Source organism: Cyprinodon variegatus, unplaced genomic scaffold (genome assembly GCF_000732505.1).
Source record: "Cyprinodon variegatus isolate N-32 unplaced genomic scaffold, C_variegatus-1.0 Scaffold175, whole genome shotgun sequence".
Classification (NCBI taxonomy): domain Eukaryota; kingdom Metazoa; phylum Chordata; class Actinopteri; order Cyprinodontiformes; family Cyprinodontidae; genus Cyprinodon; species Cyprinodon variegatus.
The window spans coordinates 816,135-837,264 of record NW_015150628.1 but is presented as its reverse complement, the minus strand read 5'-3'; the positions used below and the strand labels follow the sequence as shown (position 1 = coordinate 837,264).

The 21,130-nt window shown below is 38.9% G+C and overlaps 1 protein-coding gene across 1 annotated transcript; it reads right to left on the bottom strand.

Moving 5' to 3' along the window:
• Nucleotides 1–1,641: 1,641 nt before the first annotated feature.
• Nucleotides 1,642–13,300, bottom strand: LOC107087157 (neuronal pentraxin receptor-like). Its single transcript, XM_015378576.1, has 5 exons — nucleotides 12,296–13,300; nucleotides 5,914–6,172; nucleotides 5,474–5,715; nucleotides 3,638–3,817; nucleotides 1,642–3,337 (listed from the first exon to the last, which is right to left on the bottom strand). Exons 1-5 carry the CDS (start codon nucleotides 12,989–12,991, stop codon nucleotides 3,104–3,106), a joined length of 1,611 nt encoding a protein of 536 aa, XP_015234062.1. The 5' UTR covers nucleotides 12,992–13,300; the 3' UTR covers nucleotides 1,642–3,103.
• Between the last annotated feature and the right edge of the window lie 7,830 nt (nucleotides 13,301–21,130).

Genomic DNA, 21,130 nt, shown 5'->3' with positions numbered 1-21,130 from the left:
TCATGCAGAAGAAAAAAAAAATACAATGTAAAATCATTCATATCTTATCTGTCTTTTTCCTCATCCTCATGCTTTCCTTTGTCTTTCATCATCTCTACTCCAGGCTGCCATCCACTGCTTAATATTCCCAACACTTTCTTCAACATTTTTTATCGCCTTACCTTGACTCCAAACTTTAAAGCTGTCACAGCCCTTAAATAATTCCCCTCCAAGCCTGCTGCACAAATGGAGAGATTCCAGCCTCCCCAATACAACTTCCTGCTTTTACACACAGAGCTCTCAGCTCTCGGAGAATGACTCAGACTTGGAACAGATGGATTTTTTTTGTACCATTTCTTTTTTTAAGAAAAATAAGCACACAAAGGTGTTTTGTGCTCAGACAGTTATGACATATATTGGAAATCATATCACTATTTTCAGCAGTTCAAAGAAAAGGGTCAACTTTTTTTTTCCAGGAGCACAATACGAAAACATGATGGTAAAATATTAACCTTGGCACTTTGCATTGCAGTGCGTTCTGAAACGCGGACAATCAGTCGTATAATGGAGTGACTGCTTAGGTGTATTTCAAAGGCAGTGTGTTTATCCTCTAATGACTCAGATGAGGAAAGTCATGCAGGCCTGTTCTGTGCCACCGTTTGATTTAGAAAGCTAGGTAATTGTGGTTCCGTTAAAAAATAGATTCATACATTCAAATCTGTTAGAGAGTAATTCCTCGGCTGTTCAATTAACTCCGAGAGAATGAGCTAATAGCCTGTAGGCTAACACTTCACCAGTTCTGATTAGCTGACTATGTCCTAAATGTTCGTTCTGTATATCTTGTTAAATTCAGTGTTCTTGAAATTGAAAAGCTGGATCCATCTAATTTTGCATTTCAAACACCAGTATTATATTCTTCTTTGTAGCATTCCCACTTATATAAGAAATAAATTAGCAGGACACCCCTGTCAGGGCCTATATCTAAGGAAAAAGAAAACAAGACTCAGCTGTTTTTGGCTGGAAACATTTTGCATTTTGAATCAGTTGTCTTATCAACAGCTACAAGGTTTTATGACCCAAATCATATTTGAAACATTTGTTTTTCCATACGAGCATAGCGTACAAATGTAACCATACAGATCTGGTTTTACATTTATACCATTTTTCTTATAGTGAATGAATTCCTCTTGTGCTGCCAAAACTGTTTTGACCACCATTCTTGATTTTTTATTTTTTTTGTATTTGACAGGGTGCTATCTTGGCATAAACATAATTTCCCTAAGCTACTCAGCTTCATATATATACATTTCTACCAGAATAAACATAGAATTCTTCAACTATTTAATCAACTGAGGCCTGTTGGGTTGGACCCCTTAAGTAAACCTTAAAGGGGTCATACAATGATTCTATAGGGTATTTGGTGGTTGTCCTTAAGGTCTCTGAATAGGGTGTGTAACATTGGTTGGGCTGAAAATGGCATATTTGCTGTTCTATGCGCCCTAATGCAAGCATGGTTAAAAGCCCTAGAATAAAAAAGGACAGGTTTTCTTCCTTTTATGGTATGCTTGTGAATATTTAGATGAGCTGTGCGCTGATTGGTTAGTTTACAACGAGCGCACCTGCTGAGCAAAGAGGCATCATAGCAACAAGCACTCACTCGCTGAAACATCAAATGGTTGATATGGTAGGGTGACCAGACGTCCTCTTTTTCCCGGACATGTCCCACTTTTCATACCTAAAAAAAATGTCTGAGGGGAATTTCAAAATCGTTCGCGATTTTGGTCAAATACAGTGCAGCGGGACCGAGGCCGCCAGCTCTGGGGCTGGTCCGGGAACGGAGCGACCAAACCCGACTATACACCGGCAGGGTAGATTTCCACCAGTAGCGTGATGGAAGTTTAGAGTTGTGAGATTTGCAGAGAAAGGAGGTGTCGATGGGGTTTGAACTTCTCTGTACGTCCATTTCACCCTCTGATCTATCATATTTATCTATGATCATGTAAACTCGGTTTTGCATTCTATGACCCCTTTAAGTCACTATCTGCAGCAATATTGCTTTCTCTATCAATGACACTGATGCTTTTTCAACTCTGTCTTTTCCTCAAATATCTTTGATATGCACTGCTGGCTGGGAACACTACAAAAGCTGCAGCTTTGCAGATGCTCTGACCCACTTGTCCAGCCATTCCAATTTGCCCTTTGTCAGAAATGCTTAAACCATTATGCTGGCCCCTTTTTCCCTCTTCAATGACACCACCTTTCAGGAGCAAATCTACTTTGCTGCTTAGCATCCCAGACACTGACAGGCGGCATGAGAGAAAGCCGACATTTTTCACTTCACCCGTCAGTGGTCATAATGTGATGCATAGTGTGTATGTTACCAAAATCCTCTATATTTTCCATGTCAAAGTAAACTTGTGTTAGAGTCCTTGTTTTTATACAAACAAATAAAAGCTAGAGACGTGGCTTAGTTTATATTTTTTATTTTTGCTTTACGGTTATTTTGTTTAAAGTGGGTTAAAATAAAATTTGTTTTCACATTTTCCTAGTTATTTATATAATCTCACTTATCAGGCAGGTGAAACTCTTACTATGCTCAGAGATTTTAATAAGCCTGAAATTAACATAAGCGGGCTAACGTTAGCATTAGCACGCTACAATTAACTTGATTGAAAGGTGCTGACTATAATGCTTTTTCAGTAGCTTACCTCTTTTACTTTAAAAAAGTGACAAAATTCTTGATAATTATATTTTGTATCTGAAAACTACAGTGAAGATTTTAAATATTAAAATATTTGACTCACTTTGTGGCTGTCTGAATAGTAAACCAGTAGCTATTTAGAAGAATTTATTGAAAACTGTGATTCTGTTTTCACCTAATTAAACAATATCAACTATTCTGTTTTATTTATGTAGAAATTTTTTATTATGCTGGAAAGCATCTTTTTACCTTCATAAAATCTCTGGAGATCCAGTTAAGATTATGAAGTTACTGCAAACTTTGTACCCGCTTTACGTCAATATGAACAAATATTATTTCCCTTGATGCCTCATTTATTGTCTTAGTCACATTCTGACTCAGCGATTATACTGGTTAGAATTCATCTTTTCCCTCCATTCTTTATCAGTCACTGAGGGTTTTGCTGTGTTTACTACAAGGCTCTCCTGGGTCTTTGGTGGCTCCGCCGTAAACTTCAACGCCGTTTTCGTTCCAGGGGACCACAATACCCTGGGTTACTCTGCTGCATCGAGCCAAGCTGGCAACCTGGGCAGAAGACAGAACCCGATCCCAGAGGCCAACCTGAGACAGCTCTCCGACCAAAGCCTGGGTTGAATCAAAACCTCCACCTAACGTGTCCTGAAGAAAGATTTGACCCCTGTTAGAAATTTAGATCACTTAAAAAGAGAAACATTTTAAATCTCAAACACACATGACTCAGTTTCTACAGTCTTCCTACCCTGGGCAGCCCTTTGGCTCTGTGTGAGTTTAAGCAAAATTTGACAGAGAAAGGTTATGACTTGAAGAAATATCTAGGTCTCATGGCTACATTAACAGCTGGTTTGCAGAGTATTTCTGCCTACCTCTGCTAGACTAAATCAATAAAAAATAAACTATTTTGTTTAGTTGGTCTTATAAATATACATAACTCTAACTCACCTGCTCTTGCCCAAGGATTAGTTGTCCCCCAGGTCTGATGTGATGTCCAGGGGCCAATCCATGGCCCTCACCCCTCAGCTTTCCTCCCTGGAAGGCCTGCCATGCTCCACCTTTCTGGGTCCAGCTCACACAGATGTGCTGCCAGCTCCCTTTAGATAGGTTCAGAGGCAGCTTCGCCACCTATATAAATAGGGGTGGGTTGTTTTTTAGTCTACACATATCATTATACAGCTATATTCTATCATTACTATGATATTATATCTGGTATTTTCTTTCTGTGAGTTTTTTTGATCTAATTTAGTTATTTAGATTCTTTCAGCCATTCTGCTGCCATCCAGGAGTCTCACTTCCCCAGTGCTCACTCAATAGCTTTCCAAAAGTTAAACCAAAAATCACAGTGCTGCTCTGGATCACCTAACAAAATGCTTTCAAAAAGCAAATGGAGTATTTCATTAAAATGCAGGAGTGATGTATCAGAGAAACACTTTATCAGTCGTGCCTTTTATTACTTTAATGCAAATGCAAAGCATAGGGCCTTCTTTAATATTCATAAACACATTATGAATGAGACCATAGCCTTAACACCTCGCTGATTTGCACATCAAGTAATAATCAAAAATGAAACAATGACCTTTATGTGAGTACTCTTGTAAGATGGGAATGATAATATCATTTGGAGCCTCCTATGCACACAGTTAGCAACTCAACGCTAGCTGATTGCAGAGAAATAATCTAATATAACAAAGCAGATGGTATTTTAATTATAAAACAATGTTTTATCTCTAGTGATTCATGTTGATTTAAATGCGACAACAACAAAAACATCATCCTTTTATCATTATTACTGCAAAGGAAGATGATCCTTTGTGTAAAAAGCCTTTCTGTGTTTTTCACTGATTTGTGCTTGACTTTCTATGGAGCCACCTGCCACAGGTTTGGTTCTTATTTGGAACTGCTGCTTATCTTCAGCAGTCAATGGGCGGGAGGCGGGGTACACCCTGGGCAGGTCGCCTGTCCACCGCAGGGCAACATAGAGACAAACAACCATTGACACACACACACACTCACACCTAAGGACAATTTAGAGAAGCCAATTAACCTAACAGACATGTTTTTGGACTGTGGGAGGAAGCCAGAGTACCTAGAGAGAACCCACGCATGCTCAGGGAGAACATGCAAACTCCATGCAGAAAGATCCCGGGCCGGGAATCAAACCCAGAACCCATCTTGCTGCAAGGCAGCAATGCTACCCACTGCGCCACTGAGCAGCATGTTTTAAATTCAATTAAAAATATTTTAATAATCCCAGAGGGAGATTCTTTTACATGATTAGCTTGTATTACTTGCAGCAGATTTAAAGACAACTGAAATTGGTAAATAATAAAAAAGGTAAAACATTTCCCTACCAAACAACTCAAGTAGATCGTATTAAAGTCTAACTTAAACTATTATAAAAAAGGACACTATAGGACTAAATTGCTCTCAATGTTAGTTTCTATAACACTGACAGGATCTCTAAAGAAAATCCTGACATGTCTTTAGCAGCACTAAGTTTCCTCTGACACAGTTCACCATGTCCTCATTAGTGTTTTCAAATAGATTTGACAGTTAATGCTGACAGTTTGGGGGCAAGGATAGACAGATGTAGAAGAAAATAAAAGAACAACCAAATGTATTAAAAGAAAAAAAATCTATGTTGGATATACTGTACATTTATATTTCTTTGTGTTAAAAATATAAAACTATGATTTCTCTGTTAAAGATTATCATTCTGGTTGATGCCCCCTTCAAAGCAGTTGATGTTTAACTTTTTTTGTCCCTGTGCGTGTTTCATACCTTGTCATTGATGAGGAGCTCAGTTGGAGTGTGCAGGCCTTGAAGCAGCACCAACTCATTGGGTTGCTCGGGGACAGCATAAGACAGAGGGGTCCCGATTCCCGCGCCCGCCGGCCGCAGCCACAGGCAGGCGGTGAAGGACCGTAGTTTCGGGATGGAGTGTCTCATAAGAGCAACCATGTAGTTGGTCCGAGCTGGGAAGGACAGCCTAAAGCCTTCGGGGAAGGAATGCCCAGCAACACCTGTGAAAATGTTAAATGCAAAAGAATAGATTCCACATTCCATTGTTTTATTTTTTTTTTTTAGTTATATAGTCTTTTTTTTTTTCTTTACAAAATAACCAAATCTGATTTATACTTTAAATATTCCATATAATATCTCATCAGTCAGTCCAATATAAACCCTTTTGCTTCCTTATTTCTCCCCCTTCTACGCCTCACCTTCCTCCAGTCCTAACATTTTGTGTTGCAGTTTACTGATGCTGTGGTCGATTTCTTGTCTGTGTTTCTCTGCTTCCTGCCTCAGGGCTTTTCTCTCCTTCCCCAGAAGCTCCACCTTCCTCTCCAGCTCTCCTTCCAAGTCATCCATCTCCCAGCCGACGCTGCGCCCCAGTTCAGCTGACCTCCCTGGGCCATCTTCCTCTGTTGCTTCTGAGGATTTGCTGTCTGTGCGGTTGTGAGAAAACGGACCAATGTCTGTCTGTGGAGGAGGGAGATAGAGAGTGGATCAGAATTTGGGCTTTACAGGCCCACTATGCAACCACTACAGGATGTATTCAACAGGAGTGTTTGTTTAACTTTTTTATTTGACACAATTTGATGCATTTTAAAATAGCAGTTGGGATTTCCCTGCATTCTTGCATTTCTCTACATTAAACCTGATGATAATAAAGGGAAAGATTTACCACAGTTTTCCTGTACTCGGGAAGATTCATCTGAAAATATGTTTTAGAAGACATGTATTTTTATAAGAAGGCTTGTCGCTGCAGATTTGATAACAGTGCTCTGTCACAAACACTAAACAGGAAAAATTTTGCTGCCTATTCGTGCAGCTGTTGTAACTGAGATCTTCTTTAATACTAAACAGATTGGTATGAGGGAGGGGTTCATCACTGCACCTTTCTCTAAATGTTAAACCATTGCTCTAAACTTTCATGGTGTTTTAATCTTTTACGCTGCACCAAGGGGCTTACAGGAGCTTAGCTCTCTGTAAAATTCTTTATGATACGATACCAAATGTGTTTTTGATCTCAATCAGAATAGCAGAGCCAAGATGAGGACAATCATCTGAATTAGAAAGTGGATACCCTCGTAGGCTGATTAAGATGCAGAGCTGTGTTGATGTGCATTAAGTATTTATACCCTTTAAACTCCTCATGTTTTGCTAAATCATGGCTACACAATTTCCATGTATTTGTCCATATTTTCTGTGACAGATTTATATTAAGTCATACATTGTTGTGAAACTAAAGTAAATTCAGGTTTCTCTAATTTGTGTTTTATTCATAATGAAAATTCATGAATAAAAAATAAACAGTTGTCACCTTCCTTACAGCTGCAAGTCCTTCTACCTGCTTTGCTCATCTAGAGACATTTTTGGGTCATTTTAATGTATGAAAATGCCTTCATTTAGCTGGGGCTGTGTGTTTAGGTTAAATGTCCTGCTGAAAGCTAAAATTTCAAGTCAGTCTAAAGTGTTTTGCAGCCTCTAACAGTTTTGTTTCCTTCCAGACTAAACTTGTATGTTGTCCCACCGACCTTCACCTGCATTCTTCCAACTTCCATGTCCCTGTTGAAGAAAAGCAGCCCTACAGCATAATGCTGCCACTACGTGTTCTACCACTTGGACGGTGTAGTTGGAGTAATGTGAAATCTTATTGTTTCTTGCTATATACAATAATGAAAGGTAAAAAAAGTTTTTTGGTCCATCTGGTTGCCGTGTCCCTGACATGACTTTTGAGTTGCACTAGGTTTTCTGTCAGCAGCATTTCTTCTTATCATTTCAAGGTTGGATATGAGAAGTGTAATGTAATAGTTATCCCGGCAACACATTCTACCACCTAAGCTGTGCATGTCTACAGTTTCTTAAGTTTTTATGGAATCTTGTGGCTGTTTTGGTTAATCCTCTCCTTGACTTACTTCTCAGTTTGTCTTTGTAGGTTTAGAAATGTTCCACAAACCAACATTTCACATCAGCAATGCAAGGCTTTTTAAACACCCATAGCATCTTTACATGTATAAATGATGCAACTTGTTTACACCCAGGATCAAATACAGCACTTAATTCTTATATTGTGATACCCTCTACCTAGGCTGTTTTTCTGTTTGGAAACAGATACGGGACGCATGACAATGTGTTTAACATGATTTTCTTCTCATAGGCAAAAAAAAGACATACGCTAAACAAAACAGTAAAAAAAGATTTTAAAAGTGAACATAGTGTGTAGAATGTATTACATGTGAATTTGATCTTATTACCGAGTTGAAATCGTAAGATGCAGCATGAGTGCTTGAAGCTAGAAGGCGCTGAGAGTAGTCAGTGCATGATCAGCAAAATAATTACAGACAACCCTATAGAGGAAAAAAAGACTAGCCCAGTTAAATCTGAGCCAGTAGACAACATCCATTCATGCCTCTCAAGTAGGTCAAGCAGCTCCTGCATACAAACCTGATGTAGACAACATAAGAGGAAAAAGGTGTTGATTAAAAAGGAAATGCAGCCAACTACCTAGAAAAACCTGTGAAAACCACTGATGTTTGTGACCTGCTGTCTTGGGAAATGACTGCAGTATAAAGGGATTCCTTATTTCCTGAAAAGTATCAAAGTTTGATTTTACAGGTTGTTGTGGGTTGGAAGAGAAAAAGAAATAGACTGAACAAAGGAAATGACCCACACAGGCACGTCCTACATATAACAGAGAAAGGCGTATTACACTGCAGGGACGCACATCCACTCTGTTACTCCTAACAAATATAGGCATGCTATGAATTATGCATTGCATTTCTTTTGCCCAAAGTGGGGTTATAAATCACTTTATTCTGGGTGAGTCAGAGCCAGTTTCTTGTAGGCCTGTTGTAGCTGAACATAAGCAATGCTGACAAGATGCGGGGCTAAGGGTCTCATCTTGAAGTTTGCCACCTAGGATCAGCTACAAAAGATCATCTTTTTAACATTACCTTTTTTCTTTGGTTATATCAGCCTGGGTTACAACTATACAAGGAACGACGAATGAGCCTGAGGGAAATCCAGCCTGAACATATATATATATTTTTTTTAAAAAGAACCGAGGAAAATAGGCTGAAAACTACTGTAAAAAGATATTCACATAAAGAACTTTACTGTCAATAAAAAGTTGGTGTTAGATTAGTTTTGGCTGATCACATGGATAAACTAATCCCGACCTGTAAAGATTGTCTATCATAGGCCGTCTAGCCACTGGGTCGCCGGCGCGTTTTAAAGCGTTTACAACTAATAACTCAGAATGCATAAAAATTCCACCAGTAAAATGTTATACATCGTTGGAAAGGACATAGAAAGCACCAAAGCACAATTAACACAGACATAGCAGCATGTCAAAATGTAAACGTGACAAAGCAGCCACAACTACATAGCTTTGAAGGCATCGAGATTTTATAAATCCAATCTTCAATTGGATCCATTCATCCATAAGGGTCCACAGATCAAAAGTAATCCAGCATATTCGTAATAAAAATATTCCATGATAAGAAGATCGCCCATATTGTCCGGTTGTTGACATCAGGAAAGTTAGCTGGTCATAACTAATGCTCAGCATCTTGCTAATATTTATTTCCTAATACTTATTTGATCTGTCCATGATGTTTGGTATGGTTACATCGTGTTCTTACCTACAAGTGTCCGCACTTTATGACGTAATTTGAGCCAGATACAGTCGCTGAAATCTCACTTCCGGTAACTTCCTGTCAGCCAGTGACACACCGAGTTGAGCAATATTATGCCTCATAGAGTCCTGCTGTTATTGGTTAAGAACACCTGGGCTGTTGGACTTTGTAGCCAATGAAATAAGGTTTCAATCAAGCCTACACATGGCAAGGTTATAAAAGGCAGACCCATTTTAGCGGCTTGTGTAAGCCTGAAACGCACAGCTCCAGCTGGGTCAATGCATACAGCTCAAAACTGAGTAATAACAACAGTCCAATTTTGTTGAAGTTTGGACACTGGTTTTTGTTTTATTACAATGGCTAAGGCTGAAAACAAAAAAGGAAATACAGCTCAGAAAAGGCACTGGGGCTTGTTTTAGCTTTAAAAGAAGCAGTTTCACTATCTTTTATAGATTTTTATGTTATGGGTGTTAAAATGTTACATTTTGTTCTATACACTGATTCTGAAAAAAGTGGAAACACTTGCTTCATAAATGTTTTGTGGCCATCAAAATGCTTCACTGTTATTCTATGGGTCAAATAGTAAAGCAAAGCATAGTAAAAGCATACGGCACAATTTTGCACATTTGGAGAGATATGGAGATGGTGGTGACACCAAAAGTTCAAAGCCCCACAGTTTTGGAACTAATGTAGCTAGAGGTCGGAAGTTTTCTGCATTCGTGGTTGAAATGATGTGGAACAAATTTAACACATTAAGACCTGCATTTTCTCAAGCATCTTTATTACTGCTGTTGAAAACAGACCTATCATTTTCGACAAAAAAAACAAACAACTTTGAGTCATGTTTGAACTGATGCATCTTGGTCTGTGTTCTACTCACCCAATTTTAATTTATATGTTCAGAAGCTAGAAGGTCTTAGCTTTCAAATAATCCACATTTAATTTGGGCTTACAATTACTAAGTTATTTGCTTTTCCATTTGGTTATGCAAAATAGGCGAGAATTTCCCAAAATGGGGTGGCTTTTAAGATGCTAGCCTGTATAGCTGAACAGGATGTTTATGCCTTAAAAAAAAATGTTTCAAAACTCATTTCTGTCAGTTAAATATAGACAAGGACTGGCTAAGCATGACATTAAATTAGACCACTGTACTCCATTTGTCTTAACTTATAGGTATAGTGAAGGATCTTCTATTTCCAGGTAGATGATCAAAATAAGTGGTTCTCCTAATTGTCAATAATTCTGGTGATATGTTTACGTAAGGCCGCCCTACATGCTCGTCCCCATTTTCACAATTTGTCAAAATTACAAATATACTTTTGGAAAGTAAGCTTCTATGAGCAACTTTTAAACAGAACGTGCACAAGGAGAAATGGGCTTGTGCATGCTCCTGCACATATTTAATAGTGCAGGTCTTTTTTCAAAATTTTGCAAAAATCCTCTACTATACCTTTAACTTAAATTGTTTTGTGGAAAAATGTTGAACTCTATGACGCAGGACTGAATTCCAATAACAGCTTTCTGTCAGATGTTTAAGAATATGTTAAAATGTCTGACGAAACACAGACTCGGGTTAATGTTTTCAGCTAGGCTCCTCTCCCTACTTTCATAAAGTCTTATATATTTTTTTCATTTAATTTTCACTACCTTGCCCCTAGGATTAGGAAATATAGAAAATCCTGGACAAGCCCCAAAAAACTTCCCAGTAAGTAAATTGATTTGAAGAGACATAAAAAAAAGATGTTGCTACATTTAAAAAAAGTGAAAATATGTTTGTAAATAAACATAAGGTTCATGTAATGACTTAACCAATCTTGCCTTTACATATTTGTGTTTAACTTGGACAGGACATATGGGCAAAGAAGATAACATATGCAGCTTAGTTTTTAAGACTGATTTAAGATCAGAACCGGCCCACTTGGAAATTCGAAAAAACAAACAGACAAGCAAACAAATTCTTGCGTTTTTAGATCAATTGTTGAGGAACAAGAGTGAATGAAACAAACCATCTTGGTTGATTTTGTCCTTTTTAATTTGGTCAGCCTGATTTCAACTTAACCAAAAGTGACAAATTAAAGAACTGATGTAAGAGAATACCCTTTAAAAAATAGACTTGCAGAAAAAAAAAATACAGGTGATTGATGGTTGATTTTGATTCAGACTAATACAGCAAAGTCTCAGAGAACAGGGAGTTTAAGATCACTCAAAACATTATCATTTTTATGACTAATTCTGTGTTTCTGCTTAAGGCAGCTTATAATGCGAACTGTAATCCTTTTTTCTTTTTTGTGAAATCCATTTTTCATTCAAAGCTGTATTACAGCAACTGCTCTTCTACACACATATTGTGCCATTGCATCTGCTTCTAGTTTCAACGATACAAATGGTCATTTGTTACAGAAAAGGATAATCAACACTTCTTTTTACCTAAAATAAGTGAATTACAATTCTAATAATGTATGCATAACAACAAATCAGCTCTAAATATGTTTTAGTACTTTATTTATAGGTACCTCAGTACACAAACCTGCAGGATTTTACTGCATTAGATTTTCAGCTATCCTCAGATAGAAAACTGAGATTTTGCACTTCCTTTACCTTTTTTATTTTATTTAAGAGGTCCATAAATATTCTTTTTTTTTTTTTTTTTCAGAAAAAAACACAACCAATTTTTATGTAGAAACCTTAAAAAGCAATGGGATTTAGTTAAAATCTGTAAATGGAGCTTTTTATAACTGGTGATCAGACATCACTGTCCACTGCATCCCTTATAAAGCAATAATGTGTAGTCAGCCAGTTTATAGAGCTTCCTTAGATTAATCTCGTTGATTTCAATGACTTGGAATAAACTGCGTTATGGTTAGGAAAAAACTACATAGTTGTATATCTGAATGATTAGTTAATTGGAACAGATTTTCATTGGTGTGCGATTTGTTAAGGTATTTTCTACATGTTTGCTTACCTCCAGTTTATCTATACGGTCTTTTAGTTGAATAATGGCTTGTTCAAGCTCATCCACGGTTCCAACCGTGAGCAGATGGACCCCTTCTGGCGCTGAGTCCGGGCTGTCCCGAACCATCATCCGCTCCAAGTGCAGCTCGCCTCTCAGCGCGGAGGGGTTCCCGCGTCTCTCCAGGATGCTCCTGCCTCCGAGCCCCTTCTCGCACTCAGACAGCTTTCCTGTCAGCTCCGTGATGGTCCTCTGGTCAGTTAAAATCTGGTCCTTCTGCTGCAGAACGGTTTGACGGAGCTCCTCCGCCGTGGTCCGGAGGTATCCCCAGTCTTCCCCGGCGTACAGCGATGGATCATCCGCTTGTTGTTGAAAGTTCCTGGTGTTACACCCTCCGGCGGGGACCGGGGTGCAGATGAGTCGGCTGACCGTGGGGTCGTGTCCCGTGAGTCCGCTGACCCCGTCCAGGCCACCGAGGCCAACGTTAAAGGTTGGCTTTTCGGAATCGGGGGTTTCAGAACCATGGAGAGCTCCCAGAGATCCAGGTCGGGCCATAGAGCCCCCTGCGGCAGCGGGGGTCTGCGCAGCGGCGTCCGGATACAGAGAGTGGTTATCGGCAGCGGGCTGTCGCTGACCAGCAGCAGACTTGGAGGATCCGGTGTGAACCGCGGCGATGATGCAGATAACCGCTCCGATGAAGGCCACCATCCCGGCGGCCAAAATAACAACGATGAACTTCAGGTTGGCGGCGGGGACGGGCAAAAAAAAAAAAAAAAAAAAAAAAGTCCAATATTAACACTTCTTAATCGCAGAACAGTAAAAGCTCCAAATGCAGCAAAGTGTTCAAAAATTGATAACAGTCTAAACTGGGAAAGAAAACGACTCCTCCGGTTGTTGTTGTTTTTTGTCACTCTAAAACAGACGTTCAGAAGATCAATTTTGCATCATGATTGAGTGATTATGGAGACAACAGTAAACATCTATCTAGCTGGGACATCGAGCAGCACTTCCCTTTCTCCTCCAACGCGCATGTCCTCTGGTTTAGACAGGATCCAGCCTATTAATACTGAGACTGAGTGAGGGGGCGAGAGATGGAGGCAGGCATGAGCAAACACAGCAGGAGTGTTCTAACAGAACACATCCTTTTACACGCATGGTCCCCAGGTTATAGGCATTTTCTAGCAAGAGAGTGTGACTTACAGTTCAGGTCATCCAAGATCCTTTTAAAAAAAATGAAGTTTAAATTATTGGATCTTTTTAAACTATTCTCATTTATTGAAAAAGCCTTTTTTAAATCTAAGATTTTCCCCAACACAAGCGCTACAATACATGCATACCTTTAGAATGTATTCATATTTTGTTCAGTTACAGTCACAGGCTATAATGTACTTTAATGTGATTTTATAGGAATCATAAAATTTATTGAGTTCATAATTGAATGAGATTACTGAATAGAAAGTGGTTTTCAAATTCAAAGACAAACAGCTCTAAAGTCTGTCCTTAACTCCGACACTTCCTAATTCACTTCAACCAGTCGCCTCCAGAAGTCCCCTGAAAAGTAAACTCGGTCCACCTATATCATTAATCTCAGCCTAATTTCATTGTCATAGATTTGTCAAAGACCAAAGCCTCATGAAGACACAGCAGTCTGATCAAAGATATAGTTATGGGGATTTTAAACAGGATTGGGCAATAAAACCCAAGTTCTGATCAAGTCACAGAGCTTTGTTCAGTCCATCATCTAAAAGTCGGAGGACTATGCTAACATACAAACCATAGCAGTGTAGATTTAAGTGAGACCACAAAGGTGAAATAGCCAAACACTGTCATTTCTGGAGAAGCAGCACAAAAATATCTGCCATACGTCTAATTTGGTCTTTAGGTAACACTGGCAAGAAAACAATTGTTGTTGCAGGATACTTAACTTTAGAAACCAATTCATTAAATTTCACATTAATGCATTTTTATTTCCTTTTAGTTCACTAGGTTCTAAACTCGACACCAAATTATTGTCAAGGCTCAGATCAGAAGACTCAATACTCAAGGAAAGTAAGACAGTAAGATTACTCATAAAGCATTTATTTAAAAACAACAGATTTCCGTTGGCAGCTAGGGCAGCTAGGACATCTAAGGCAGGAACCTTTGCAGGAGGGAAACAGGTTAATTACCATGTTAATCTGACTAAGGATGATAACGAACATGTGAGTCACCAACCTGGTCTTACAGTTCAGTCTGTGCCCAGAAGAAGAGGTGGATTCTAGTCTAATGACTGCCAACAAGACGTGACAAACTCAGCCCAGTGAGTCCCAGATGCTGAAGTCTTGAAGACAGCAGAACTGACAGGAGATCATATCCAAGCAAAAGATGAAAGGCAGGATAATTCAGAGGATGAAGCCAAAGCCGGTATCAAATAAGTTCCCAGGAGTCCAGAGCCTTCAGAGATCTGAAGAGGTACTAAATCCAGGTCAGTATCAGGAGACAGATCCAGAGTCATCAACTGGCAGAATCCAGCAGGAGTCCAAAGACAGGTCAGGCAAACAGATCAGAGCAGGAACAGGCAGGTTCAGAGGTCTAGGGGCAGAACGGGTTAGGATCGGGCAATCAGAACATAATAAGGTACACTAGAAAACTCACCAAGGGCTAGAATAATCTGGCACTGATAACTGGAAACAGGGTGGTTAAATAGAAACTTTTGAATTGTAAAAGTTTCCTGGATGGGAAGCGAAAAGTCTTCAAACTTGATGGAAAACTGGGCAGAGCTTGGCAATATAGAATAGAATTGAATGAATAATCAAGCCAGTCATCAGCACCAAGAACATGAAAATTATAGCTGTTGCAGTTAGTAAAAACCATCCACCCCTTTTCCGCCTCTTGTCCGTCAGGGTCAAGTAAGATGGATAAATACAATAGTCTAAAAAAAAGAACATTTAGACAGGTCCCTAGTCTGTTGCAGAGCAAAACAGAGACACACACCTATGCACACAAACACATACACACATGGCAACTTACACTCTATAAACAGATTGGTCAATAAAGCCAAAATAATGGTTGAATTTTACCAAACTGGTTGGTAGTTATATGTCCAACCAATAACTGGCTTCAAACAACTAATCTACTTTGGTAGCGCTTTTAACAAATTGTATATTGGTAAAATGGTAAACCAATACAAATTGGTCACTTTGACTAAAATGTTGGTTAAGTAGTATAGCTACTTGGCTTGAACCAACAATCCTTGGAATAAAAGTTAAACTCCTACATCCAACAGCCCTGTCAAGACTGACATCTCCAGGAAAATTTAATACCAGTTAATACTAATATTACAACTACGGTTAATGCTAATTTGCATGCTGTCCCACCAAGCAAAAATGGGTTGAGAAGACATTGTAAGATGACAGGATTTACATCCAAACAACGCTGTAAAGTGAAAGGTGAAAAGCCGTAATTTTCAGATCATTGAAAAGATGTTGAAAACAGAGCTTGCAACGTCTTTTCAATGTCAATTATCAAACTAAAGCATGACAAAATCAGAACAACCAAACACAGCCCAATTTTCAACAATGATTTTGGAACTAAAACAAGACCATCACGGATCGACCAGATTTAACCTAAAAAACAACGTCTAAATGATGTCTGATGTGGTATTACACACTGCACTTGACTACAGTCGAGTTGTCTGGTTAACCAAATAAATTAATTGATCCAAAACCAAAAGCATGGCCAGTTTCTGACCAACATATTGGTCAATCTAACCAAAAATTGTTTAACCAACTAGATTGCTTGTTTTTTTCCAACCAATCTATTCTTAGAGTGCAGAGTCATGTTTTTGGACTGTGAGATGAAGCCAGACTACTGATCACGAACCCACGACTACAGAGAACATCCCAACTCCATGCAGAAAGACCCCAGACCTAGGATAGAATAGAAGACCTTTTGCTGGAGGGCATCAATGCTACAAAATGCACCACCAACTGGTCCTCAGTTGGAACTGTTCTCTTTATTTACTCATCCCTTTTTGATTTTTTCTTACCTTTTACCCTTTTTGACACTTGATACCCTTTTTACATTGGAAATTTGATAAATCCTTAGATTGTTTTGACTTTTTTACTTACCAGTTATAGTGGGGTTTATCATACCCACTTTGGTTTGCAATTACAGATGTTTTGGGTTCAGAGGATGTTTCTTTCCATTTACAGCTCTGCGTGAGTCCATCAGAACTCTCTCTGTGGGTAAAGCTTTCTCACAAGCAATGTATAGAAAACAGCAAATGTGGCAGAAGGTAATTCAGTCAGGTCAGATCTAAAATGAGATATATGTATACAGTATAGATAGAAAGAGAGATATAATGGAAAATAAAATAGTAAGTTTGAAGAATACTATCTTAAGAAACATGGTGGTGGAGGATCTTTCTGTCCTTCTTCAGGCTTTAAAAGAAAAGTCTCCCAACAACTGAAGGCTGGAGCAGAGGTTTATCTTCCAGTAAGTCAATGACTCAAAACAAACAACCAAGGTCATGCCACTAGTAGTTATAAGTCAGAAAGACTTTTTCAAAGTCTAGAAAAGAAATAAGAATATGGTAAACATTTGTTTTCTAAACCAACTGTGTGCATTTTAGCTCCTGCAACAATAAAACGCCTCATCCTTGGAAAGTTGTAAAGTCATACCCTAAAAAGTGGCTGTGATTATAATAAAATGTGGTGTTAGAGAGGGGCTGAATGCAATTACACACCACACTTTTACCTTTTTTATGTGAAAAATGTTGAAACTCATCTATCATTGTCAATCCACTTCCCAGCAACTTATAATTTTCTGTTCCTCAATCATTAAAACAAACTCCAGTTTGTGTTTTAAACTTGAAAAAATGTTAAACTATTTCACAGATTTCTTTGCAAGGAAATACATACAGCCACATATGCAAAGTCTAAGCTTATGTTGTCATGCCACATATTAAAGTGTGCCTATAGATGACGCAAAGACATACAGCCATAAATCAATGTCAAGGTTTCCAGATTCACAGCAGCACAAACAGAGAGACTGATAACTCTATATGTTAATGCATGCATGATCACCAGTGCATGATAAATTACAAGGAAGTTTAATTTCAGCACGCTTTCTAGCTCACACGGTGTACATGTTAATCTCAGAGTGATTGACCAAAATAATTAAAAAGAAACAGGGACGAGGATGAGAGAGGCAGTGATGCAGAAAAACAGGAAGAAAGGGGGGAAGAAAGTGAAGAAAGGTTTATTTGAAATCGGGCTTTAGATCTCATGCACGTAACAAGCAGGGATTTAGGATGAGGCTTTTCATCGTGGCAGGAGCTAAAATGCGCACAGTAGAAGGCATATAACATCCAACGTGTGCAGATTTAAGACAGGCTCCCAGGATTGCAGGCATGGAGAAAGAGGATGTAACCTGCAGAGGGAAAAATCCAAGGCTGAGAAACATTAAACACACTCATGAGAAGCAATGATCTTTAAACCTGCTTCATTTATATGCAACACGTACGCTCACTGGCACTGATGGCAGCCTTGGCAAAGGAACAGGGGAATCCTTTTTACTCTTGAACTGATATTTACTATATGGTCATAATTTGATTATACTAGACAAACGATTAATTTACAATTGAACTGTTAAATTATAACAATAAAAGAAATCGAAATATTGCAGATGTGTCATTGTGATCATTATGTTGTACGTAGATAGAATATAAAAGTGAGGGAAGTCAGGAGATTTATAGCCGATCGGTCATGTTCTCCGGAGCTTTTATGAGCTTTTATTTAAGAACTATGTGCATGTCTGACATAATGCCTTTAAAGGAGGACAGCAAAAATCAGCTTTACCATGTACAATGAGCATTCAATATCAATGAATACATTAAAAATGCTTAGCAGTGTCTCTGCAATGATCCCCTTTTATCAAAAAATATTCATTCTGCATGCCTAAACCTGTCCTTACAGAACCAAAAGAACAAAGAGCATGTCTGCTGTTCCCGTTTAATGTTCTGGTCATGTATCCTTTTGGTTTATAGTGCCATCTGCTGTGTGCCTTTCTCTTCTCCTGTCTTTATTCTTGAGTTTGTTTATCTAAAGGGATTATCAGGCCACTACTCCACTTCCTGCCTGTATTTTTTCTCACTAATCAGAGGAGGCATATCACACTTTTAGGACTCATCAGTCTCATCTTGGAAGAAAGGGAATACATCAGCCATGCAGTGTCCGTCTGACTCTGCAGTGGGTTCACAGGGAGTTCACTGGCGCAAGCAGATATAAGAGAGAGACAGAGAGACAAAAAGGGAGTAAGGCAGACAGTTAGGAATATTGTTTGTATTGTTGATATTGTTTTATTTGTTTTGGGGTTTTTTCACAACTAAAAATGTTAAAGGTATCGTCGGCTTTCCAGATAGCCATTTTTACTCTGACACCCCTAACTAAAATCCAACACATTCAAAAACTTTAACTTTCCTAGTTAACAAATAGTAACTTCTGTTTAATTTTAAGAGGGGGTGGAGAATTCCGATGTTATTGTTTTATTTTTACGTTTTAGGGGACCAGATTCCAACAGATTAACCCAGCTGCATGTGGAAACGACAAAGGATGAAAATTGAAATTTGTTGAAATTGAAATTTTACTGGAATTACCCTCAACCTACAGAACCCCATCATGTAGAGCTGGGTTCATTGGGCATTTCTGACTAAAAGGATAAGAAAGCACTGATCTTGGGAAGGAATATTTTATTTTGACAATAAGAAACTATGTCCATGTCCGCTGCTATGAGATGCACTAGAGACACACTTTGATTTTCCATTGAGTCTTTCAGAGCATGCATTTTATTTGTCAAATCCCATACCGGTATTCCACAAACAATTGCACTTTCCAGATACTATTCCATTTTACTCAGTTTCAAAAGGACTCCTTTAGATTGTAGAACAAACAACTACCATTTTTAATCTAAGTCATTGAGAAGAATGTAATTAGCTGAAAAGTGCATTGGTCAAGGTATTCTGCTACACTTCTGGGTCATCAACAGCATAGTTTAAATCCTAAGGAATGAAATTAAAAAAAGTCGTCTGCCACTAATCCATGAGAGTGACAGAGTTATCCTTGATTGTAGCTGCCTTATTAGCAACAATGGTTTGAAACCTTTTGTCTTCATTTCTCATGTCCTTCAGAAGCAGGTTTTCTCTAATGATTAGCTGAAGCTCTGATTGAAGCATCTTATCCAGTCTGACAGCAATGACAGCAGCTGTGAGCTCTAAGCGGGGAATAGTACCAGGTTTGAGTGGAGCCCCTCTGACTTTACAGAACAGAAATGAAACAAGAACAATCTTACTGCGATTTTTACAATCCAAGGTACAAGCTGTAATTGTAAATAATTTTCAGGAGGGCCGGATATAGTAAACTAGGCGATGACCAATTTTCCAAAACATGCAGGCCTAATGTCGATGAGTGAACTCTTCTCCTCAAGATCTGAGAGCCACTTATTTCTACTGTTTGTGGAAGACTTCAAGTATAGGGTCCTCCCAGCATCATTTCATCCTGCATAGATCTTGTAATAGCATCTTGGCAGAGAGTGTGAGAGCTGCTAGCAATCCCATTGGATCATAACAGGAGCTGATAATTGACAACAAACCCCTTTAGGGAAAGGATTTTCTCTGACCTGCAGTTTGAACTTGTAGCTGTGTGTCTCGGTACACCACAACAAACGACGGTTAACTTATCTTTCCCTACTTGTGTGGCGTTGGGTGCAGCAGTTTGCCCTGCTAATGGAGGGTTTTGGTTCTAGCCCTGGCTCTGGCCTTCAGTGTCGTTGTGTCCTTGGCCAACACACTTCACCTGCCTTGCCTACTGATGGTGGTCAGAGGGCCCGGGGCACCAATGTAAGGCAGCCTACTGTAGGTTCTGCCAGGATTCCCAGAGCAGCTTTGGCTACAATGTAGTTTGCCGCCATGGGTGTGTGTGTAAATGACTGAATGTAGTGTAAAGCGCTTTGGTCAAGTCTCCTGACTTGAAAAGCGCTATATAAGTACAGGTCATTTACCATTTACTTTGGATCACAAAGTCTCAGGCCTAAACTCTTCGGTGATACTTTGAATTACTGCATTTTCTTTGGATGACAGACTGTTTGGGGGCTCATCCAAATAACTGTTGTTGTTGATTGCCTGTACAGCATCTGTTGAACACTTGCTCTGGTTCGTCAGCTGTTTTTCTAAGGATAAAGCAAGCACAACATCAAGGGGAAACTGAGCCAAATAAGTGAAGAGTAATATGGTTCTCCTCAAGGTCCCGTTCTAGAATACCATGAGACCACCACTTGATACATATCGATTCAAGCCATTTACCAAACCATTTATAGTAAGCATCTAATTGCATAGGCCCTATCACCCTGACTGTTAATCACCTCCCAAGGCTGTATAAGCCTTTCTGTGTAAGTGCAGACAAGCAGGACTACACCAGTGTGTATGCAAGGAAGTTTATATTTTTTTTAATAAGGCCATTTAGACTCCCCATTCTCACTGATGATGTTGTTTGTGGAAATTTAAAAATAAATTTTGAGTAAACCCATGAGTGGATGGAGTGAAATTTTTTATCTATTATATCCAAGATTTCTAGCCCTTTATTGAGAAATGTTGTCTTATAATGACCCATGGTGCAGAGAGGAATATAGGCCTTTTGCCCTTAAACCTTATAATCATAAAGGTGCCTTTTAGAGCTGAATGTATCGTTTTTTTTCGTGCTCCAGGAAGGCATAGGTTATAAAGACCACTGCAAACTAAAAACTCCCAATTCACATTTAAAAGATGGGAAGAACACATCTGCTGCTGACAGGGGTATGACCACAAGTAGAGGT